Source organism: Panthera leo, chromosome E1, assembly GCF_018350215.1.
Source record: "Panthera leo isolate Ple1 chromosome E1, P.leo_Ple1_pat1.1, whole genome shotgun sequence".
In the NCBI taxonomy this organism is placed as follows: domain Eukaryota; kingdom Metazoa; phylum Chordata; class Mammalia; order Carnivora; family Felidae; genus Panthera; species Panthera leo.
The window spans coordinates 4026278-4047861 of record NC_056692.1 but is presented as its reverse complement, the minus strand read 5'-3'; the positions used below and the strand labels follow the sequence as shown (position 1 = coordinate 4047861).

The window sequence follows — 21584 nt, the reverse complement described above, 5'->3', positions numbered from 1 at the left end:
GGGTCCCCAAAGGAGCTTCTGGAAGCCAGGCTCCCACCCCCCCGAGCCCCGGGATGGTACAACCCAAGCAGAATCACACAAGCCAAAGTCATGACCAGAGGAGAAACCCGCTATGGATTAGCCACGTGACCAAGCTGAAAATTTAAGGAAAGGCATTTGGGCACAGAAAGGTCAGCGTGTTGATGAGTTCTGAAATGCTTTTCCTGGGGTGCCTGGGGGGCTCAGTCCGTGGGGCGGCCAACTCTTGGTTTCAGCTCAGGTCATGATCTCACAGAGCATCTGGCTCTGCATTGACAGTGCAGAGCCTGCTAGGGACTCTCTCTCTCTCTCTCTCCGCCCTTCATTTCCCAAAAAATAAAATAAAAAAATAAAATAAAAATAAAAATAAAAATAAAAACCTAAAAAAAAAGTTTTTCCTGACATTACTTGCCATCATCTCTAGTTTTCTCAACAGGCTAGGTTTTCCACTCGTTCTATCTTCTTTAAGAGAAAGGCAGGCAAGGCGCCTGGGGGGGCTCAGTCAGTTAAGTGGCCGACTTCGGTCGAGATCAGGTCATGATCTCACGGTCCGTGAGTTTGAGCCCCGCGTCGGGCTCTGTGCGGACAGCTCAGAGCCTGGATCCTGTTTCGGATTCTGTGTCTCCCTCTCTCTGACCCTCCCCCGTTCATGCTCTGTCTCTCTCTGTCTCAAAAATAAATAAATGTTAAAAAAAATTTTAAAAAAAGAGAAAGGCAGGCTTCGCATTAGGGTTGATTTAGACCTCCTGGGGCATTTTGGTTTAATTTGCCTGCCTTCCAATAATTATTAGGAAGAACATAGAGGCAATTAAAATGAACAAACAAAAAAAGCTCTCCCATCCCAAAGATAAGGATAGGATTGCAGAGTGAAACAAATCACATAAAAAGGTCAACTTTGATCCTTTTTAAAAATTTCCTGCAGACTTCCAAGTCTGAGGTTGTTTACTAGATGTGTCTCTGGAAGGGGTTAAGCAGCTACCTTTCCCGCTGAGATCCAGAGTCCCTAATAACCGCCCCGCCCTTTCTAATAGGATGGACACAGGAATATGTCGCACAAGCTTAATTATAAAGGCTGGCTCGATACGAGGGAGCCTGGAAACCTGAAATCCCAAAACCACCAAGAGTCACCTGCTGTGAAATTATTATTCGTATTCTTTTCCCCTTCTTGGGTTTTACTGTGTGCACTGTACATCCCTACCAATGGGAACCCACGTCTCCAAGCAGCAGATCTCCCCCTTCCAGACCCGTGCCTACCTCTCCTGGTCCTTGATGTGTGACAGGGAACCTCCCCAGTGCCCCTCTCCTTGCGGGGGGACAGCACGTACCTCTCATGGAACCGCTGGCTGACCAGGGGGGGATGCTGTTCCGTTTCTGATAAAACAGGATGTAAGCCCCTCGCGTGCTGACCTCGTCTTCCGGGAGTGGTTCCACTGTGCTGTCATCAAAACTGTACCACTGTCCGTCCAGAGAGTTCCGGCAGTAGGCTGCAAAAGTCCAAAACCCCCGTGCCAGTTATCGCAGCCCCTTCAAAACAGAAAGGCGTCTCTCGCCAGCACAGCTGAAAAACGGACGTGTTTGTAACAGAGTGAGAAAGATCGGTCCGTTTCGGGCCAGAAGTGAGTTTTGTGGAATCAGAAAGATCAATCAGTTACACACCCAGCTGCTGACCGATAAAAAGCGTGCCGTTACTTTGAGTCTGAATCCTTACATTAGAACCCCTGCTCGGGCAAAAGCTCCGGTAACAGGGAGCCCCGAATTATTTAGCCAGACGATAATGTCCCCATTCGCCCTGCTCCTTGAGAAGTTTCGAGATGCACATCTCTGATTCAGCAGGCCACTGAAAACAATGCTTTTGGGATTATGGTATGTTTCTTTCCTGCCTAAGAACTAAAGCAAAACATTTAGGAAAATGTCCATAAGTAAGATTCTTACCACCTTTGAAACAATTGTGACAAAACATTCTTTTCCTTTCCCTCCACATCTCAGTGAAAGGTACCATCACCCAAGAATACAGGGTCCGCCCACTTTTCTGTAATGAGCCACACAGCAAATAGCTTAGGCTTTACAGATCACATATGGCCAGTATATATGTATATACACATGCATATATAATATATATATAACACACACATACATATACACGTATATATATATACACATGTATACATATATACACATATATATATTTTACCACTTTTTGAAATGTAAAAATCATATTTTATATATATTTTTATACATACATATATAACACACATATATATATATATAATATATATATATAGCTTAGGCTTTACAGATCACATATGGCCAGTCTCTGTGTGCATATGTATATATATATATATATACAAACATATATAATATATACACATACACACGTATATATATATACACACACGTATATATACACACACGTATATATATATATATATACACACATATATTTTACCACTTTTTGAAATGTAAAAATCATATTTTATATATATTTTTATACATACATATATATAATATATAATATATAAATATATATATATATATATATATATATATATAGCTTAGGCTTTACAGATCACATATGGCCAGTCTCTGTGTGCATATATATATATATCTATATATATATATATACACACATATACAATATATATACACACACATGTATACATATATATACACGTATATATACACACACGTATATATATACACATATATTTTACCACTTTTTGAAATGTAAAAATCATTTTATATATATTTTTATATATACATATATATTATATATATATTATATATATAATATATATATATACATAGCTTAGGCTTTACAGATCACATATGGCCAGTCTCTGTGTGCATATATATATATATATATATATATATATATATACACACACATATATAATATACATACACACACGCACACACACACACACATATATATATATATATATATATATATATACATATATATATATATACACACACATATATATACTTTACCACTTTTTGAAATGTAAAAATCATATTTTAACTCGCAGGCTATACAAAATCAGGTACTGGACTGGATTTGGCCGGCAGGCCATCATTAGCTGAGCCCTGCACCAACCCAAACCAGGCACCTAGGGGCTCATCTTTGCCCTCCCCTTCCCTTCCACCCCATGCCCAGTCCAAAAGCCAATCTTGCGATTCGACTTCCAAAATGCATCTCGAATACCCCAACTGTCACCTCCTGAGTCCCCCGAGTCCCGGCCAACACCATCTCTGATTTGAGCCCCAGAAATTCCTAACCGGAACTTCCAACTTCTACTCTACCTGTTTTCCACAGAGCAGAGCTACACCCTCAATTTGTGAACTAGATTATGTCTTTATTATTCTTTTGCCTAAAACCTTGTAATGGCTTCCCGTTACGCTTTGGAAAAAATGCAAACTCTCATCCACGGCCTACATGTAGTGCCCACCTCTCCGGCCTCATTTGTGTTACTTACCCCTGGGTCGCTACACTTCAGCCATGATGGGCTTTCATCAGTTCTTAAACACACCAAACTCTGCCTCAGGGCCTTTGCACATGCTAGTAGCCCATAATGGTCTTCCTCCCATTAGCCCATTATTCACACAGCTCGTTCCTTTAGCTCTTGGAGAGCAGGCGCTATCCTCAGAGGGGCCTTACCTCTATCACAGAAACAATCAATCAAACCCTTTCGTAATGCCAGGCACTGAATGCCTGTTCACTGTCTGTGTCTGAAATTTGACTTAAGAAAGAATGAGTGATGGTCCCAGATTTTCCACCTAGCCCGGTGCTTTCCAAATCGAAGGTGCCTTGGAACCTTAGAAACAGTGCACCTCCCAAGAACGAAAATGAAACATCGTAAAGCATCTTCTCCCGTGACACAGTCTGTTGTTCTCGAATAGCACAGGCCATGGTGCCTGATCGTGAACTAGTCACCCAGCCGTCTGTCTCTGTCTTTGCTGCTGTCCACCCCTCTCAAGCTCCTCTGAGGGAGGGCAGTTAAACGTACGCCCCAGAAATAAAAAACACCAGACCTGATAAGTAAGACACCGTGTGTTGAACCACAGATGAGGATTAACGCGCCTCTCTCGGGTTCCAACGGTGACCCTCCTATATTTGCTGGGGCCAAACGCTCAGGGTGCAGCTAAGCTGATGTTCCAACCACCATCCCAACCCAACGTTACGGCTTGGACCCGGTCCCCTGCTCTCTGGCAGGTGCCTGATGTGCGGCGGCCGAGGGGTCTGCGTATGCCCAGCGCCGGAGTAAGCTCGGCCTCGCGGGGGCACCTCTTCCCGGGGCATCCTGGAGCTCGGGCCGCAGTCACGGACACGTGACCACGGCCGCCACGAACCGGGAGGCGAGGCTCACCTGTGTAATGCCCACCTTGCAGACCGCCGTGGTGGTTGCAGACGGCATACAAGTCGTACAGGAAGTCCCACGGGCAGCTGGCGGGCAGGCAGGCCGGCTGCTCCCAGGAAGGCTGGGGGCCTGTCGCGGGCTTGGGGCCCGCGTTTCTCTGGGCCACGTGGGGGGCCATGTTGAGGCCGGAGAGCGGAAACTTCACCAGCGTGGACAGCTTGTTTCTCCTCTCGCCCACCTGACAGAACCTTTTCAGGTGGATGATGAGGATGTCAGGCAGGGTCCAGAGACTCAGCTTCACCATGCCCTGCTGGAGGGCCTTGCAGTGTGGACACTTCCACGCATCGTCCTGAGCCAGCTGGAAAGGAAACCACCGGGACCGTGAGGCGCCCCGCTCCGCCGCACCGCGGCCACCCGCCCCCTCCCCAGCCCCGGGCGTGCACCCTCCCTCCGGGAGACACCTGCTCCTCCTTGGTGTAGAACTGAAAGCACTCGTCCAGGGTGCAGCTGGGTTGCTGGTGCGCCTCCTGCTGCCGCCACACGCTCTCCGCATCCTGGACCCGCTCCTCCTGGGGGCTCCCGAACAGGCTGCCGGGAGAGGAAGCCGACGGCATTGGGGCTTCTCACCTGTCGCTACTCACGGCACCCACTGGGTGAGGCCAAGCCGCCCCAGCTGGCGCTCACTCTCTTTGACGGGAATTCCCGGTGTCTCCCGTACCAGCTCCAGGAGGGACCCAGTGCTGGGCTGCTTGTCTGTCTCCCCCTCCAGCGCAGGGCCTGGCCCCTCGGAGGAGGCGAATAAAACCCGCCGGACTGAACGGTGTCCCTTTCGCAACGTAGGCCACGCGCACTCGGTATTACAGGAACGGCCAAGGTTCGTGACCGAAGAGCACGGGCTTAAACCGGACACCCTGGGTTCCAATGCCGGCTCTGCCATGGGCACGAGCTGTGTGGACACCGAGCGACTGGTCACCCTCTCTGGGCATCCGTCGCCGCATCCGGAAACTGGACGGTGGTGGCACCGACCTCGCAGGGGGCGAGAATGATGAAATAAACCGCATCCACGTGAAGCGGCCAGAGCAATGGCCGGCACTGGTACCACTCGGAACGCCACCCACCACAGTGATCATACTCTTACTGTCACTGTTTAAATGCACGCAATTGTTGGGGCGCCTGGGGGGCTCAGTCGGTTGAGCGTCCGACTTCGGCTCAGGTCACGATCTCAACATTTGTGAGTTTGAGCCCCGTGTCGGGCTCTGGGCTGACAGTTCAGAGCCTGGAGCCTTCTTCAGATTCTCTCTCTCTCTCTCTCTCTCTCTCTCTCTCTCTCTCTGCCCTTCCCCCACTCACACTCTTGTGTCTCTCACTTAAAAATAAAAAATAAATAAACATTAAAAAAATTGTTTTTAAAAAGAAAAGATAGGGGCGCCTGGGGGGCTCAGTCGGTTGAGCGTCCGACCTCGGCTCAAGTCATGATCTCGCGGTTTGTGAGTTCGAGACCCACGTCGGGCTCTGTGCTGACAGCTCAGAGCCCGGAGCCTGCTTCGGATTCTGTGTCTCCCTCTCTCTCTGCCCCTCCCCCACTCGCACTCTGTCTCTGTCTCTCTCTCTCTCTCAAAAGTAAATAAACATTAAAAAAATTAAAAACTTGGGGTGCCTGGGTGGCTCAGCCGGTTAAGCGGCCGACTTCGGCTCAGGTCATGATCTCACGGCTCGTGAGTTCGAGCCCCACGTCGGGCTTTGTGCTGACAGCTCAGAGCCTGGAGCCTGTTTCAGATTCTGTATCTCCGTCTCTCTCTCTGACCCTCCCCCGTTCATCCTCTGTCTCTCTCTGTCTCAAAAGTAAATAAATGTTAAAAAAAATTAAAAAAAAAAAAAAATTAAAAACTAAAACAAAAAATAAAAAAATTTCTAAAAAACAAACAAACAAAAAACACATGTCCTAGAAGCTGCTGGTTGCCCCACAATTTTTGTTGTCCTCTCTTTCCTCAATAAAAAAGCGATGTATGAACCTTCTGGTAAGTGCCCTTTAAGAAAAGGGAGCATCTCTTGGTCCTCTCCCTTCTCCTTCCTGCTAACTGGCATGCAGACTTATAGGATACACCCGGAATAGTCCTCTTGGACCACAAGGTTCACTTGACCAACACAGGGCATGCTCAAAAAAACAGAAACTTAGGGGGCACCTGGGTGGCTCAGTCAGTTAAGCACCCAGCTACGGCTCAGGTCACGATCTCACAGTTCGTGAGTTGGAGCCCTGCGTCGGGCTCTGTGCTGACAACTCAGAGCCTGGAGCCTGCTTCGGATTCTGGTCTCCCTCTCCCTCTGCTCCTCCCCTGCTTGTGCTCTCGATCTCTCTCGATCTCTCTCTCTCTCTCAAAAAAATAAACATTAAAAAATTTTTTTTTTTTTAATGCACACAATTCTCATTAGCGTTTCTCAGAGGCCTGGATCACGCGGCATTAAGGAGGCGTGTGCACTGCCTTCAGTCACATTGGGGGGAACCGGCACAGGCAGACTTATGTGTACAGGCAGGCCTTTCTCTCCTCCCCGCTGGAGCCCAGTGCTGTTGAACTCACCGCCCCTTGGCATCACTATCCCACTCCACGGCCAGTTTGACGTGCGGGGGGCCTCCTGGCCTCCTGGGGTGCAGAGCCCTGAGGAGAGAACGGGGAGCCCATCAGAAAGCACGGGGCCTCCTTCCCACACCTCTGCCTCCAACCCCAGGCAGGACCCGCTGTTCCAAACAGAAGCAGCAAAACTGAGGGTAACCGAGGCTGGGAATCTGGGGAGTTGGGTCTGCTGAAGGCTTCGTCCGGAACCCACCACCCCTGACCGTTCTCCACTGGCTCCCTTGTGAGCAAGGACACAGATCCACTCTCCCACTGAAGCCTCAGCCATCTTCTCGGTGTCTAGAGGGCAGTGCCACCTGGGTGTCCTATGTGACGCCCCAATTCCAACAACGTCTCCTACGGGCCTCTAACTTTGCTTCTACCGCAATGTGGAACAGGCACCTCTCGTCCGCGTCCACGGCCTCAAAGATGCAGAAACGCTCAGGGTAAACCACCCCGTAAGCTCTTCCCAGCTGCTTGGGCTCAGCCCGTTTCAGACGAGTCAAGGAGCGAGCGGAGAGGGCGAAGCTTTGTCCCGAAATCCACAAGACACAGACGAGTGACGACAACGTCTGTCTGTACCCGAGCGTTTAGAATGTATCACGAGAGGGGCGCCTGGGGGGCTCCGTCGGTTAAGCGTCCGACTTCGGCTCAGCTCACGATCTCACGGTTCGTGAGTTCGAGCCCCGCATCGGGCTCTGTGCTGACGGCTCGGAGCCCGGAGCCTGCTTCGGGTTCTGTGTCTCCCTCTCCGTCTACCCCTCCTCCACTCGTATTCTGTCTCTCTCTCTCTCTCTCTCTCTCTCAAAATAAGTAAATAGTAAAAAATAAGTAAATAATGTATCACGAGAAAAAAGAGGGGGTGTCACATGCGTCCCTAACTGTCACCAGGAAGATTCTAAAACAGGCTTTGAGCTCACAGAAGGTACAAAATCCTGTAGGTGAGCACTGCCAGGTCTGGGCTGGAATTGCGTTAACAGTGTGCTGAGCAAGAGGGGGTGGGGGGGGCACGGAACGAGGTGTGTCTGGGGCGAGCCCTCCCAGTTCAGCGAGCCCTGCTGACGGGAGACAATGACATTCCATTCTGGGGAAACAGTCGACAGGATATGCTCTCATCTGAGCCACATCCTCGACTCAGCCTCACAGATAAACCCAACGTACTGAGCTCCCTCTGCCTCAACCCTCAGTCTACTTTTCGGTTGGCGTCTACATTGGGAGAGCAGAAAGAGCTGGTAGCTTCAGGCCCTAATTCTGTCCTACAAAACCCCTGGGGGCACGAAAAAGGGAGAGGTATGGGCCTAACAACGTGGAGTTTGCCCCTAGCGTGGAAACATCGTTCAGGAGACAGCACGATCTCCCCTCCTGATCCCGGCCTTGACTCAAAGGAAAGAGGGCAGCACTCGGGGTTTATGGACGGAGGGTGAGATTCCAAGCATCACAGGGACACGATCCCTACCCTCTACCCTCTCTGACGGAGCTCAGCGTCTAACGGGAGAGACGCGCATAAGCGATGGCTGCGAGTGCCCAGAGATTCCCTGCATAGGATGAGCAGGAGACAGCCAGGCGAGTGGAGAGTGGTGGGGAGAACGGCCCTGCAGGCAGAGGGCTGGGCGGGAGCAGAGGGCAGGGCTTGCGCTGGAATGACCTCAGCCCGGTGAGGGGCAGGCCACACAGGGAGATAGGGGCGGGTGGCGAGCTCTGCCACCGGAAGCGTGGACCGTATGCCCGTGGGCCACCGGAGGGTTTCAGACAGACAGGAAGGGAAGGGCCCCTGGTCTGGAGGCTCCCGGGGCATCGAGCCAAGAGGCTCCATGGGCCCAAACCCAGGGGTTGGCAGTGAACGTGGACACAGGGAGCAGAGCTGAGTAGCTGCCAGGGTTCGGAACAAGAAGGCTTGAGGACGGGCTGAAGGTGAGGGAAAATGAGGAAGAGGACTCCAGAATGGCTCTCAGGTTTCCAGCTTGGGTCCCTCAGTAGACACATGGCCACCATTTTGACACAGGAGCAGGAGGAGGAAAGGCTTGAGCAGGAAGAGCTCCGAGCAGCAAACGTTTGGATGGCACATCTGAGAGACGGTTAAGCAGGACACGGGTGGGGGGCGTGGGGGGGGGGTGGGCGGGCTGTATCTCAGGGATAAATTTAGGCTGGAGATACGGGTCTCTAATGGGGGAGAGGCAAATAGGCCTTTAATTTTTTTAATTAAAAAAAAATTTTTTTTTTAATGTTTATTTCTGAGAGACAGAGCGCGAGCGGGGGAGGAGCAGAGAGAGAGGGAGACACAATCTGAAACAGACTCCAGGCTCTGAGTTGTCAGCACAGAGCCCAACGCGGGGCTTGAAATCACGGACCAGGAGATCATGACCTGAGCCAAAGTCGGACGCTTAACCGGCTGAGCCACCCAGGCGCCCCTTTAATTTTTTTTTTTAAGGTTTATTCATTTTTCAGAGAGAGAGACATAGAGCATGAGTGGGGTGGGACAGACAGAGAAAGAGAGAGAGAGATTCTGAAACAGGCTCCAGGCTCCAAGCTATCAGCCCAGAGCCCAACACGGGGCTCGAAATCACAGACTGGGAGATCATGACCTGAGCCGAAGTTGGACGCTTAACCGACTGAGCCATCCAGGCACCCCAGGCCTTTATTTACTTATTTTTTTTAACGTTTATTTTTGACAGAGCGTGAGTGGGGGAGGGGCAGAGAGAGAGGGAGACACAGCATCTGAAACAGGCTCCAGGCTCTGAGCTGTCAGCACGGAGCCCAATGTGGGGGCTCGAACCCACGAACCGCGAGATCATAACCTGGGTCAGAGTCAAATGCTTAACCGAATGAGCCACCCCAGGCGCCCCTAGGCCTTTCGTGTTTTAAAAAAATATTACATGGGGCACCTGGATGGCTCAGTTAAGCGTCCGACTCTTGATTTCTGCTCAGGTCTATGATTGATTAATCATCGACTCTTGGGGACTGAATTCCATCTCCAGCCCCTCTTGGCTCCCCGGAGGTCTGGGGATGGGACTGGTAGTTCCAACCTTTAATCACATGACTGGCTGTCCTGGCAACCAGGCCCCATCCTTAGGTTCTTTCCAGAAGACACCTCAATCATATAAACTCAGGTGTGGTTGAAAGGGGCTGTTACCACCAAAAGCATTCCAAGGGTCTTCTGCGCTCTGTGTCGCGAGACCCAATACTATTTCTTAATGGAAACCACAATATCACGTCTACGTTATAGATTCGTTCAGCTTTTGCGGACCGAGCCAGGAAGTTAAAGATGGGATGGACCACATTGTGTCTGTGGGAAAAGGAGCAAACGCGTTAGAAAAGTCGTAGAGTGAAACCGCCTCTCCGGTATCATGGTGCCCGTGGGTGCTGCCTGGCACGGCCGTGGGGGTGGGCACACCGGCTTTATGCCTCAGTCGCAGCCAGAGTGTTCTTTGGTTCGAGCAGAATTCTCCTCTACCCCAGACGGGACATCCAGGCTCAATTCAGAAGCATGACCTAACTGAACGCATTTGGGTTTCTCGCTCAGGCGGAAATGGGTTCCAATTCAGGCTCGGCCATTAGCTCCACACATAGGAGCAAGTCAACTAATCCCTGGGAACCTCGGTGACCCCTCATCTTCAAAGTGGCCATCACAGCCCTTCTCTAGACCTATGGGTTGAAGACACAGAATGTGTCTAAGGGCCTAACACGAGTGGCCGGGACTGGAAGGCAAGTTATCAAGAGCAGCTAAGATTACAACCAATTTACTAACCCAGAACCTCAAAGAAGTCCGGTCAAATACAACTGCACTCATTCTCTCACCAAATCTGGAACAGTCCTCTTACCTGTCAACTGCCCAGTGACTGAGGGGATGGCTGTCCTGGGGGGATAAGTAGCTGCAGGCCAGAGAAAGCCCCACCACCCGGATGGAGAACAGAGACCCCGGGTTCTGCTGAGACAAAAACACAGCCACCGGCTCATCGTCACGTTGATTTCGCTGAGACTCTCAGGTGCAAATAAATTACTCAAAGACCGTAACCCTTTTTGTTTATAGTCTATGTTGAGTATTCCCTTAAAAATTAGTATTCAAGGGGTGCCTGGGTGGCTCAGCCGGTTAAGCATGTGACTCTTGATTTCAGCTCAGGTCATGATCTCACGGCCGTGGGATCAAGCCCCATGTCAGGCTCTGTGTTGAGTGTGGAGTCTGCTTGGGATTCTCTCCCTCCCTCTGTGTCTGCCCATCCCAGACTCACAAGCACACACTCTCTCTCTCTCAAAATAAATAAACATTAAAAAAAAATTAGTATTCAAAACCTAGAGATACAAAGGTCTTTGTTTTTTCCAGAAGATACACACTGTGCCTTTTTTTTTTTTTAATTTTTTTAACGTTTTATTTATTTTTGAGACAGGGAGAGACAGAGCATGAACAGGGGAGGGTCAGAGAGAGGGAGACACAGAATCTGAAACAGGCTCCAGGCTCTGTGCTGTCAGCACAGAGCCCGACGCGGGGCTCGAACCCACGGACTGCGAGATTGTGACCTGAGCCAAAGTTGGCCGCTTAACCGACTGAGCCACCCAGGCGCCCCCACACTGTACCTTTTCACGTGGTGATCTAACACCGTGTAATACATTAAATCTTCCAAAACCATGAACAGTGTTTTATTTATTAGTTTTTAATGTTTATTCATTTTTGAGAGAGAGTGACAGAGTGTGAGCAGGGGAGGGACACAGAATCTCAAGCAGGCTCCAGGCTCCGAGCTGTCAGCACAGAGCCCGACGCGGGGCTCGAACTCACGGACGGTGAGATCAGGACCTGTGCTGAAGTCGGACGCCCAACCGACGGAGACACCCAGGCGCCCCAGTTAGCAGCCATTGTACATAGGAAATGCTTAGTGAGTATTTACACACTTCAAAACAAGCCACATAAGGAAACACTACATCTGTTTTTATTCTAAGGTGCGTGGGTGTTTTTTTCCATATTCTAACATTTCTGAAATTGAAGGCAGTCTTAAAACATTCATGAAACACAACATTATTCACAAAAGTCAAAAGGTGAAAACAACCCAAGCGTCCATCAACAGATGAGTGCACAAACACCCTGTAGTCTATACACGCAATGGAATATTACTCAGCCTTAAAAAGGAAGGAAATCTTGACATCTGCTGCAGCATGTGTGGACCTTGGAAAGGCTCTACGCCAGACACAGAAGGACAAATACTGCATGATTCTGCTTTATGAGATAGGTAGAGTAGGCAAATTCATAGGGACAGAAAGCAGGGTGGAAGTTGCCAGGGGCGAAGGGCTGGGGGCTTGGGGAGTCATTACATGGGCACAGAGTTTTTGTAGGGATGACGAAAATTTGGGGTAAGGATAATGGTGATGGTCTTACAACATCATGAATATAACGAATGTACATTCATGAATGGTTAAAATGTTCTGTATATTTTACCACCATTAAAAATAATCAACGGGGGTGGGTGGTGGTACCTGAGTGGCTCAGTCTGTTGAGCACCTGACTTTGGTTCAGGTCATGATCTCACAGTTTGTATGTTCGAGCCCCTCATCGGGCTCTGTGCTGACAGCTTGGAGCCTGGAGCCTGCTTTGGATTCTGTGTCTTCCTCCCTCTCTCTCTCTCTCTCTCTCTCTGCCCCTCCCTACTCATGGTCTGTCTCTCTCTCTCAAAAATAAACATTAAAAACAAATTAAAAACAAAATCTATGCAGTGTCCAAGTAAAGCAAATACAGTTCTTAAAATGGTCACAGATGACCTCAGCTGTAACTAGGAAAACAAAGAAATTTCCCTCCCAACAAATTCATTCTGTCCACCAGATCGGTTATTTCTGTAAGACATTCTCCTGTCCTTCATTCGTAGCTAGGGAAATTCATTTTAGAACCCTCATTATTTCCTTTTTTTTTTTAGTTTTCTTTTTAAAGTTTATTTTATCTATTTTTTGACAGAGAGAGCACATGGGAGGGGCAGGGAGAGAGAGGGGGGGAGAGACAGGGAGAGAGACACCCAAGCAGGCTCTGCACTGTCACCTCGGAGCCTGATGCAGGGTTCGAACCAACAAACCGTGAGATCACGACCTGAGCCTCAATCAAGAGTCGGACACTCAACCGACCGAGCCACCCAGGCGCCCCGAACCTTCACTACTTTTAATCTCTTTGGCTCAAGGTTAAGAATTCTCAATGTGTTCTTTTCAAATGATCACCATCCCGAGCCAGCATTTAATATGGGGCTGAAACGTGGTCAAACGGATGGGCTCTCCTTAGGAGCCTCACAACCATTCAGAACACATCATTCCTACAGAAAATCAGGCCCATCCACACATGTACCAATGAGTCTGTAAAAAAGCATCCATAGTGCGAGGCTGCCTCTATTAGCATTTTGCTGGCCCCACTGATTGCCCCAGGGGCTTCTGAAAACTAACTGGCCGGAGAGGTGCGGAAGCAAAGTGCGGGTATGACCAGGTGGAGAAGGAAGACAGCAGAGTTCACCCGTCACATAAACGTGGTCTCACACTTGCAAAAATATTACAAGAGATTCTGACCTACTTAGAGAGAAGTTAGAATCTCTAATTTGGGCACCAAGGCAGATCTGCTGGGCAGTCTGTAGAGCAAAAAAAAACAAAACAACAAAAAAAAATCCTTTAAGAGATAAAGGCGGGTATGGATGCAGAGAAGGTCTTTGACAAAGTGTTATTTCACGTAAATCCTGAATTAAATGTACGGTCTTCCCTGAGCAGGAAGGAGCACGGATTATGAAGTCCTGACATACAGAACAGTCAGAGGGAATTGACATTCTGAGGCTCCCGACCTGTCCCTCAAAATTTTGACATTGTCTGTTGCAAGCAGCCATCGGAATATTGTCTGATACTCTAGGGGCTAAAAGGAATGGTTTCAGCGCATATCGTTTTTATTTGGAAACTACCAATCTGAGAATAAATGAATGAGCAGGGCCAAAAGGGGTTTTGCCTTTGAGTTTGTTATTTAAAAAAAAATTTTTTTAATGTTTATTTTTGTGAGAGAGACAGAGAGAGACAGAGCATGAGCAGAGGAGGGTCAGAGAGAGAGAGGGAGACACAGAATCCAAAGCAGGCTCCGGGCTCCGAGCTGTCAGCACAGAGCCTGATGCAGGGCTCGAACCCATGAACTGTGAGATAGTGACCTGAGCCGAAGTCGGATGCTCAACCGACTGAGCCACCTAGGCGCCCCTGAACGCTCTCATTAACAGCAAATTCTGGTCTGTCCCGAGCTACTCCTAGATGCCTACCCCCGTCTCTAGCCACCACAACACATGCACACACACTGACCTGCAGGGGGGCCTCACTCTTCATGAGATAGCGGACCTTACTGAGAATGCATTGTTGGAGCTGGACCCAGGAAATGGCTCTGTCTTCCCGTATCAGGAAAGGTGGCCCAAACCTGAAAAATCCAAGGTCATCGGGTTATCTCAGCAAAGGAAAAACCAACAATACTCGACAATGATGAATGTTTGCTCTGCTCAAGACCACCGCTCCACTGGGTAAGAGTTAAGCACCCAGCATAATACAAAACTGCCCGTCCGAGAACCGTCGCTGCGGATGGACGCACGTGACTGATTGTTTCTTTGGGATAACATTCCAGAAGCGGATATGCAAGACCAAAGCTATTCATACCCAAGCTGCTCTCCACAAAAGCCACACCATCCACACCACACCATGGGCCCCATTCCCTTGACACTGGCCCAGGATGAGTATTGTCAGGTTTTAAAAGTCCTTTGCCAACCTGAAAGGTGAACAGCATCTTTCTATTGCAATTAGAACTTCTTCTGCTACTAACAAAGCGGACTATTTTCATCTGTGCTTGTGTTTCTTCCGTGAGCTAACATTAATCTCTGTGCCTCGTTTTACTAAGAGTATTTCTCTCGCTAATTTCAGAGCTAGGTTTTAAACGATGGATTATGAGCCCTTCACCTGTCATCTGATGTAAATATTTTCTTCTTGTTTGTGCTTAAAATGTTAAATGCATCTAAAACGTTAGCCTTTTTCTTTATAGCCTCCTGCCTTAGGTGTTAAAATAGTCCCCCACCCAAAGATATACATATTTCCCGACATGATTTTCAAGTTATTTTATGGATTCCTTTTCTATAATTAGTTCTTCAATTAATCTAGAACATATACATACAAATCTATGGTGGGAGTAAAAAAATTGATTATATCAAATAAAAAGAAATAAATTTGCCCCCCCTTACATATTGAATAATTCATTCGTTAATAATATGAAATATACCATTTTTATCATATAATACTTAATTACACTTTGGCCTATTCTGTTACAATGATTTCAATGTATATTCTTCTGTCTATACTACAATTTTTTGGCTTCAAGAAATTTTTTTTTTTTTTTACTTATAGCCTATATCATAATTTAAAAAAATTTTTTTAAACATTTATTCATTTTTTGAGAAGCAGAGAGAGACAGAGCATGAGCAGGGAGGGGGCAGAGAGGGAGACACAGAATCTGAAGCAGGCTCCAGGCTCCGAGCTGTCACCACAGAGCCCCATGTGGGACTTGAACTCATGAACTGCGAGATCATGACCTGAACCGAAGTCAGACACTTAACCAACTGAGCCACCCAGGCACCCCGCTATTGTCTTTTCTTTTTTTCTTTCTTTTTTTCTTTAAATTTTTTTTAAGGTTAATTCATTTCTCAGAGACAGAGCATGAGTGGGGGAGGGGCAGAGAGAGAGGGAGACACAGAATCGGAAGCAGGATCCAGGCTCTGAGCTGTCAGCACAGAGCCCGACATGGGCCTTGGACTCACGAACTGCAAGATCACGACCTGAGCCGAAGTCGGACACTCAACCGACTGAGCCACCACCCAAGCACAACCTATATCGTAATTTTTGGTAATTAAAACTTTGTTCTGTTTTTTTTTTTTTTTAATGTTTTTTGTATTTTTGAAAGACAGAAAGATCATGGGAAGGGGAGAGGCAGAGAGAGAGGGAGACACAGAATTGGAAGCAGGCTCCAGGCTCTGAGCTGTCAGCATGGAGCCCGACGCGGGGCTCAAATCCACGAAGTGCGAGACCATGACCTGAAGTTGGACGCCTAACTGACTGAGCCACCAGGAGCCCCTCGTTTGCCATCTGCTTAAGGCGGTTACTGATGATCCTCATGATAAGAAAGTACTTTACTCCCAGTTGATTAACCTTGAGAATGGATGTTTGATTTTATTAAATTCAAATTACTCTAGACAGAATTCCAAGTCCATGCCTATACATCCCAGGCATCACATAAAAAGAAGATGGAATGAAACATACCTGCTGGCCTGCTGTCCGGACCCCGCCAAGTTACAGAGGAGGATCAGCACCTTGTTCTCACTCTGGACAGGCGGGGGTAACCGTTGACCCCCGTGGGCTGCCAAGCGCGGGGAGATGGAAAGACCAGGTGGGTGAGCTAAAGAGAGAGAATTACGGTGCATTCTTAAAGAATTCGCTGGGGCACAGCCCCGGCTTCTCCTGCCCCTCTTCTCTTTTGAGCATCTATCAACCACCCCTGGGAGACTCCAGAGCACTTTAAGGAAAGAAATATTAAGATATGTGACCCCTGTGCCATCTGATACCTGGTATACAAAGGTCATATACGTGGTAGTGAATTTGCCATTGTGTTCAGCCCGTAATATTAAAACGTGGGCAGGGATTTTAGTGAACACTTCCCAAAACCAATCTGAAAAATACCCCAAAATGATTCGGGCTGCTTTTATGCCTTGATCAGAGAGCCATGAGTTGGCTCTGGCTTTCTCAGCCAACAAAAGAAGAACACATAGAAGGTAAGAATTTTCACCCTTGAGGATGTGGAAGAGTTAGACAATCTTCAATTTCCACTCCGGTCTGAAAATTTGACTTTCAAAGCACAGGTGTGTTACCTTTGACTGAACCTGACATGAAGGCCTTTTCATTGAACTATAACATGATCAGGGCCGGTCAATGCCCTGTTCCAGATTCCAGACACAGGGGCTCCCTGTTGACTCAGAGAAACCAGACACCTGGTTCCCATGGCCTGCCACCTAGGCTGGCTGAGGTTATGACCAAGGGCACAGGATTCACTTGGACTATATGGCAATGCTGGCCCAGGCTCCTCCAAATACAGGCCTTCTTGACTAGCTAATTGGGCCAGAATGTATAATGAACTGCCACGGAAGACTGTCGGATACTGACCTTCTAGGCCAGTGCAAAGTTCAGGAAAAGCAAGCATCAGGAAGTGGGGTTGCTAACAAACGTCATTTAATAACCTTTCTGGCCATCTACTGCTCCAATCTGTAACCATTTTACTTCAAGCAAACACAGGCCTTGAACTACAAGAGTCCTAAAGACAAAGATCACCCAGGCACCTATTCTGAATAGTGATTCTCAAAGGGTGGTCCCAGGACCAGCAGGAGCAGCACCCCTGGGAACCCGTCAGACATACAAGTTCTCGGGTCCTACCCCAGACCTACTCAACCAGAAACTGTGTGTGTAGGACTCACACCTCTGCCTCAACAAGCTTTCCATGTGACTCTGATACTCATCAAGGTTTTGAGAACCCCTGAGTGATTAGATAATTCTTGATAATCAACCATCTGTACAGCAAATATCAGAGAAAATAAGCCTGACAGGTCCAAATTCAAAAAGTAAACGTCCTATGCCTTAGCATGCAAGGAGTACACTCTCAAATGTATAACTCATAATATCCAAATATGGTTACGCAAAGCAACATCGTACCCGAGAGCATCTCCTGGCCAGGTGGTGGAGGGGCGTGGAAGGCATATACATTATCTCCCTCTGCAATGGTATTCAGGTCCTCTTCATCAAAGAAAGACCGCTGGAATCCACTGGGACACAGTTCAACCAAGATCACCTGGAATAAGGAAGATAATTTTCCCTCTTGATTTCTCAAAGGAAACTTAAGCAAGAAATCTAAAAGCCACTGATAGTCTCAAACATCTCTTTTACCCTTTTAGGTGAAAAACATTACTTATTTTTCATAATAAAACAGAATAGGTATAACAATTAGATTGGCCACAGATACCCCAATGGCAACAATCTCTTCCCTCAAACTGCTGAGGGAAGAGATGGGGGAAGAAAATTGGAGAGGGGGGGGATTTGTTTTTAAATTTTATACCCAGTTAAACTATCATGCAGGCAATGACAATACAATAAAGCTCTCTTCAGATGAAACGTTAAGAGTGTTTACTGTTAACAGATCTCCAGTGAAATAACTTCTAAATAGTTTTGCCAACTTTTTTCACATCACGGTAAATGTGGAGTTTACTTTGATGGAACACCAGGATAAGCAGAAGTTGGTCTTGTAGCAAAGAAAAGGGGTGACTACCTTGAGGGTCCTGTCACCTCGAGGGCTGAAGGAATCAACATCTCAACACATCTAACCCATTCAAGGCACACTAGCTACAAAATTCTCTTGTAAGAGATGCATTTCAGGGTTAAAACAAACAAACAAACAAACAAACAAACAAACAAACAAACAGAATCCAGAAAAAAAACTTGAGTTTTAAGAAGAAATGATGAGCCAAAGAAAAGGGTAGACGTTAGTAAATGTAAACATGTGCTGACTACATAAATCCACAATAATAACTAGTACCATTACTACACCTGGAGAAAGGGGAGGAGAGATTAAAATACCGGACAATTGGGGGCGCCTGGGTGGCTCAGTCGGTTGAGCACTGGACTCTTGATATCAGGACTCTTGATGATCTCAGGTCAGGGGATCAAGCCCCACATTGGGCTCCATGCTGAGTGCAGAGACTGCTTGGGATTCTCTCTCCCTCTCTCTCTGGCCCTCCCCCGCTCATGCACTTTTGTTCTCTTTCTCTCTCAAAATAAATAAATAAACATTGAAAAAAATACTGGACAATAATATCCACAGTAATAAAACGGCAGAAGGGAGATTGAAGCACGCCAAGATCCTTGTGCTGTTTGGGAAGATTAACATAAGACTTTGCTAGTTATGCATGTTGGCGTTTTAAGGACAACCACTAAAGAAGCATAGAAATAGCATATATATGTTCCAAAGCAGAAGAGCTGGAATAAAAATTGCTCAATAGAAAAGAAGCAGTAAAGGAGAGGGAAACAAAGAGAAAGCAGAATAAACAGAAAGCATAAAAAGAGAATACAAATAAATCCAAGTATATCCATGATCATAGATAATGTAAGGGGAATAAACCCGCCAGTTAAAATAAAGCAGAGTTGAAGTTCCAATCAAAATGCCTGCCTGTGCACTTAGGAATCCCAAGTGATTCCTACCTCCCTAAGCACCACACTTCTCAAATTTCTGACAATTATTTTACTCTTTGAATTGTGCAAACTCCACCTCACAGACATCCCCCTTTGGGTATTTTTTCCCCCTGTGGTTCTTCTCCCAAGACTGTCACCCCCTGTCCTATTTTCTCTTTCTCTCTCAATATATCCCCAAAGAGCACTTTGACTTCACCAAGCAAGATACACGCTTTTCCCCCACGTGATACCCCAGTAAAAACGCTGATAAGATCAGAGGCACTGATTGGGTGGGGGCAGGAAGGAGCCCACAGAGTGAGTAATCTTGGAGGTTACATGGATGGATGTGCACAGAACTCAACAAACCACACCCTCAAGGTGCACATCCTTTACAGCATGTTATTCCTAAACAGAAAGGCTAAACATTAAAAATTTTTTTTTGTTTATTTATTTTTGACAGGGAGAGAGAGAGAGAGACAGAGCATGAGCGGGGGAAGAGGCAGAGAGAGAGGGAGACACAGAATCTGAAACAGGCTCCTAGCTGTCAGCACAGAGCCCGACGCGGGGCTCGAACTCACGGACCGTGAGATCATGACCTGAGCTGAAGTCGGCCGCTCAACCGACTGAGCCACCCAGGTGCCCCAACACTTTTTTTTTTTTTAATTTGAAAAAAAAAAAATGCTGCGAGGTCGTCAGGGGGGAAATGTAAAATTTGCATTTTACAGTTAAAGACGCAGAGGACCGGTTGCTTACTTTGTCCAAGGTCAGAAAAGTAGAGATTGACTGAATCCTAAGAAGGGCCCTATTCCAAACCCTTCCCATTATGCCACATGGCTGTTGACCACCGTCACCTCCACCCTGCCCTCTCACTGGGGTCCCTGTTGCGAGTTCTGCCCTCAAAGTCACAGTAAATCCGACCTCCTTACCAAGACCCCTTTAAAAAAAAAAGGCAGTGCATAGCCCTCCCAGTCTCCCCTAAACCTCCTCTCTCACACATCCTCAGTAGCTGCTTGTTTGTCACTTATCGCCCCTTCAGTGTCCTGGTTCCTATTCTCAGGAGTGGAAGTACACAGCTCGGGCCGTGAAGTCAAACCACCTGCGTGCAAATCCTGGGTCAGCTGCTTACCAGCTGTGTGACCTCGGGCGGGTCACTTAACCTCTCAGGGCCCCCTCTCGGCTCACCGGTAGGAGGAGGAGAACTATGGTACTGACTTCGCAAGGTGGTGAAAATGAAAGCGGCTACGAATGAAGTTCATAAAATGGCGCCCAGCACTTGGGAAACACCACGGAGGGGTTGCTGGCGTCGCAATGGCTAGGGTCGCAATTATGACGATTTTGCTCATCCTTTTCTGGAAATTCTGAGTAAATGCAGGGAGAGGTCAAGGCTCGGTCATCTCAGACAGACACCAGGGACTGTCACCAATCAAACAGAAACTCATGAGTCACCAGGGAGTCACCTGGGAACCAGAAATTAGCCTAAACAGCCCTGGTCAGCGGGCCCAGTTAGCATTCCAGTCATTCGGTGACCGGGCCCCCCGTGCAATTCCGTCACACCTCATCCGCAGGGACGCCGCCTTCCTCTGCGACCATCTTCCTCAGGGATGCCACTGTGCTGAGGATTGGCACGGCCAGGCCAACCCGCAGGAACCGCTGGCTCTTCGAGGGGAAGACCAACGTGACGCTCAAGAATCTGGAAAACACGAAGGTGTCCACATCCTTACAGGACGGACAGAACTGCCAACACCACTGACATTGGGTCAAAGTCCAACACTTAGGCTAATCTCTGCTTCAGGGTCAAGCCAACTGTACTTTAGGTATACCGTCACCAGGTGGCGACGGAGAGCCAAATCCCCCAGGGTCTCCGCTCCCCGCATAGCTTTCTAAAGCTAGTTAAAAATAAAAGGCATCTGATTGACAATCACAGTACAGATCTGCGATCTCAAGGTTCCGTTTGTTAAATACATTGCCTTCAGCAAAAGCAAACTTTGAAACAAGTGGCCAGGAGAGGCTGTGTGGAGCTCTGTATCTTCGGCTGCACCTTAGAGATGGAGGTCAGCAGCGGAGGACATGAGAGATGGTATTTTCGGAGAAAACGAGGGAGAGAGCCGTCTCAGTGCCAATGCAGTGCTCACCAAACGGCCACGAGGCCGACATTGGCCAGGTGTCTTAGCGGTCACATGCCAAGACCCGGCCTTCTAGAACTCCTACACTACGTGCCTCTTACTTGTAAAAGCCCAGCCCACCATGCCTCTTACTGAACCCCACCCTCCTCTCTTCTGTTTTTCTCCTCTCCTTCGACACCCCCTTCCCTTTTTCTCTGCTCCTGAAAGAAACCGTCTTCCTATACACCTTCACAAAGAGCAAAAAGGAT

At 47.9% G+C, this 21584-nt stretch overlaps 1 protein-coding gene across 3 annotated transcripts in view; it reads right to left on the bottom strand.

The window, feature by feature from the left end:
* USP43 (ubiquitin specific peptidase 43) overlaps positions 1-21584 on the bottom strand; it is a 62634-nt gene that overhangs the window by 15727 nt on the left and 25323 nt on the right. Inside the window, exons 5-13 of one of the 3 annotated variants that reach the window (XM_042916756.1) lie at positions 20768-20903; positions 17705-17840; positions 16265-16400; positions 14273-14384; positions 10804-10907; positions 6953-7030; positions 4838-4964; positions 4386-4734; positions 1344-1502 (exon numbers count right to left, since the gene is read on the bottom strand). In XM_042916756.1, the coding sequence (XP_042772690.1) occupies positions 1344-1502; positions 4386-4734; positions 4838-4964; positions 6953-7030; positions 10804-10907; positions 14273-14384; positions 16265-16400; positions 17705-17840; positions 20768-20903 (1337 nt within the window). Of the gene's footprint in view, positions 1-1343; positions 1503-4385; positions 4735-4837; positions 4965-6952; positions 7031-10803; positions 10911-14272; positions 14385-16264; positions 16401-17704; positions 17841-20767; positions 20904-21584 lie in introns of all 3 variants that reach the window. The other 2 variants (XM_042916757.1, XM_042916755.1) reach the window with 2 other exon arrangements.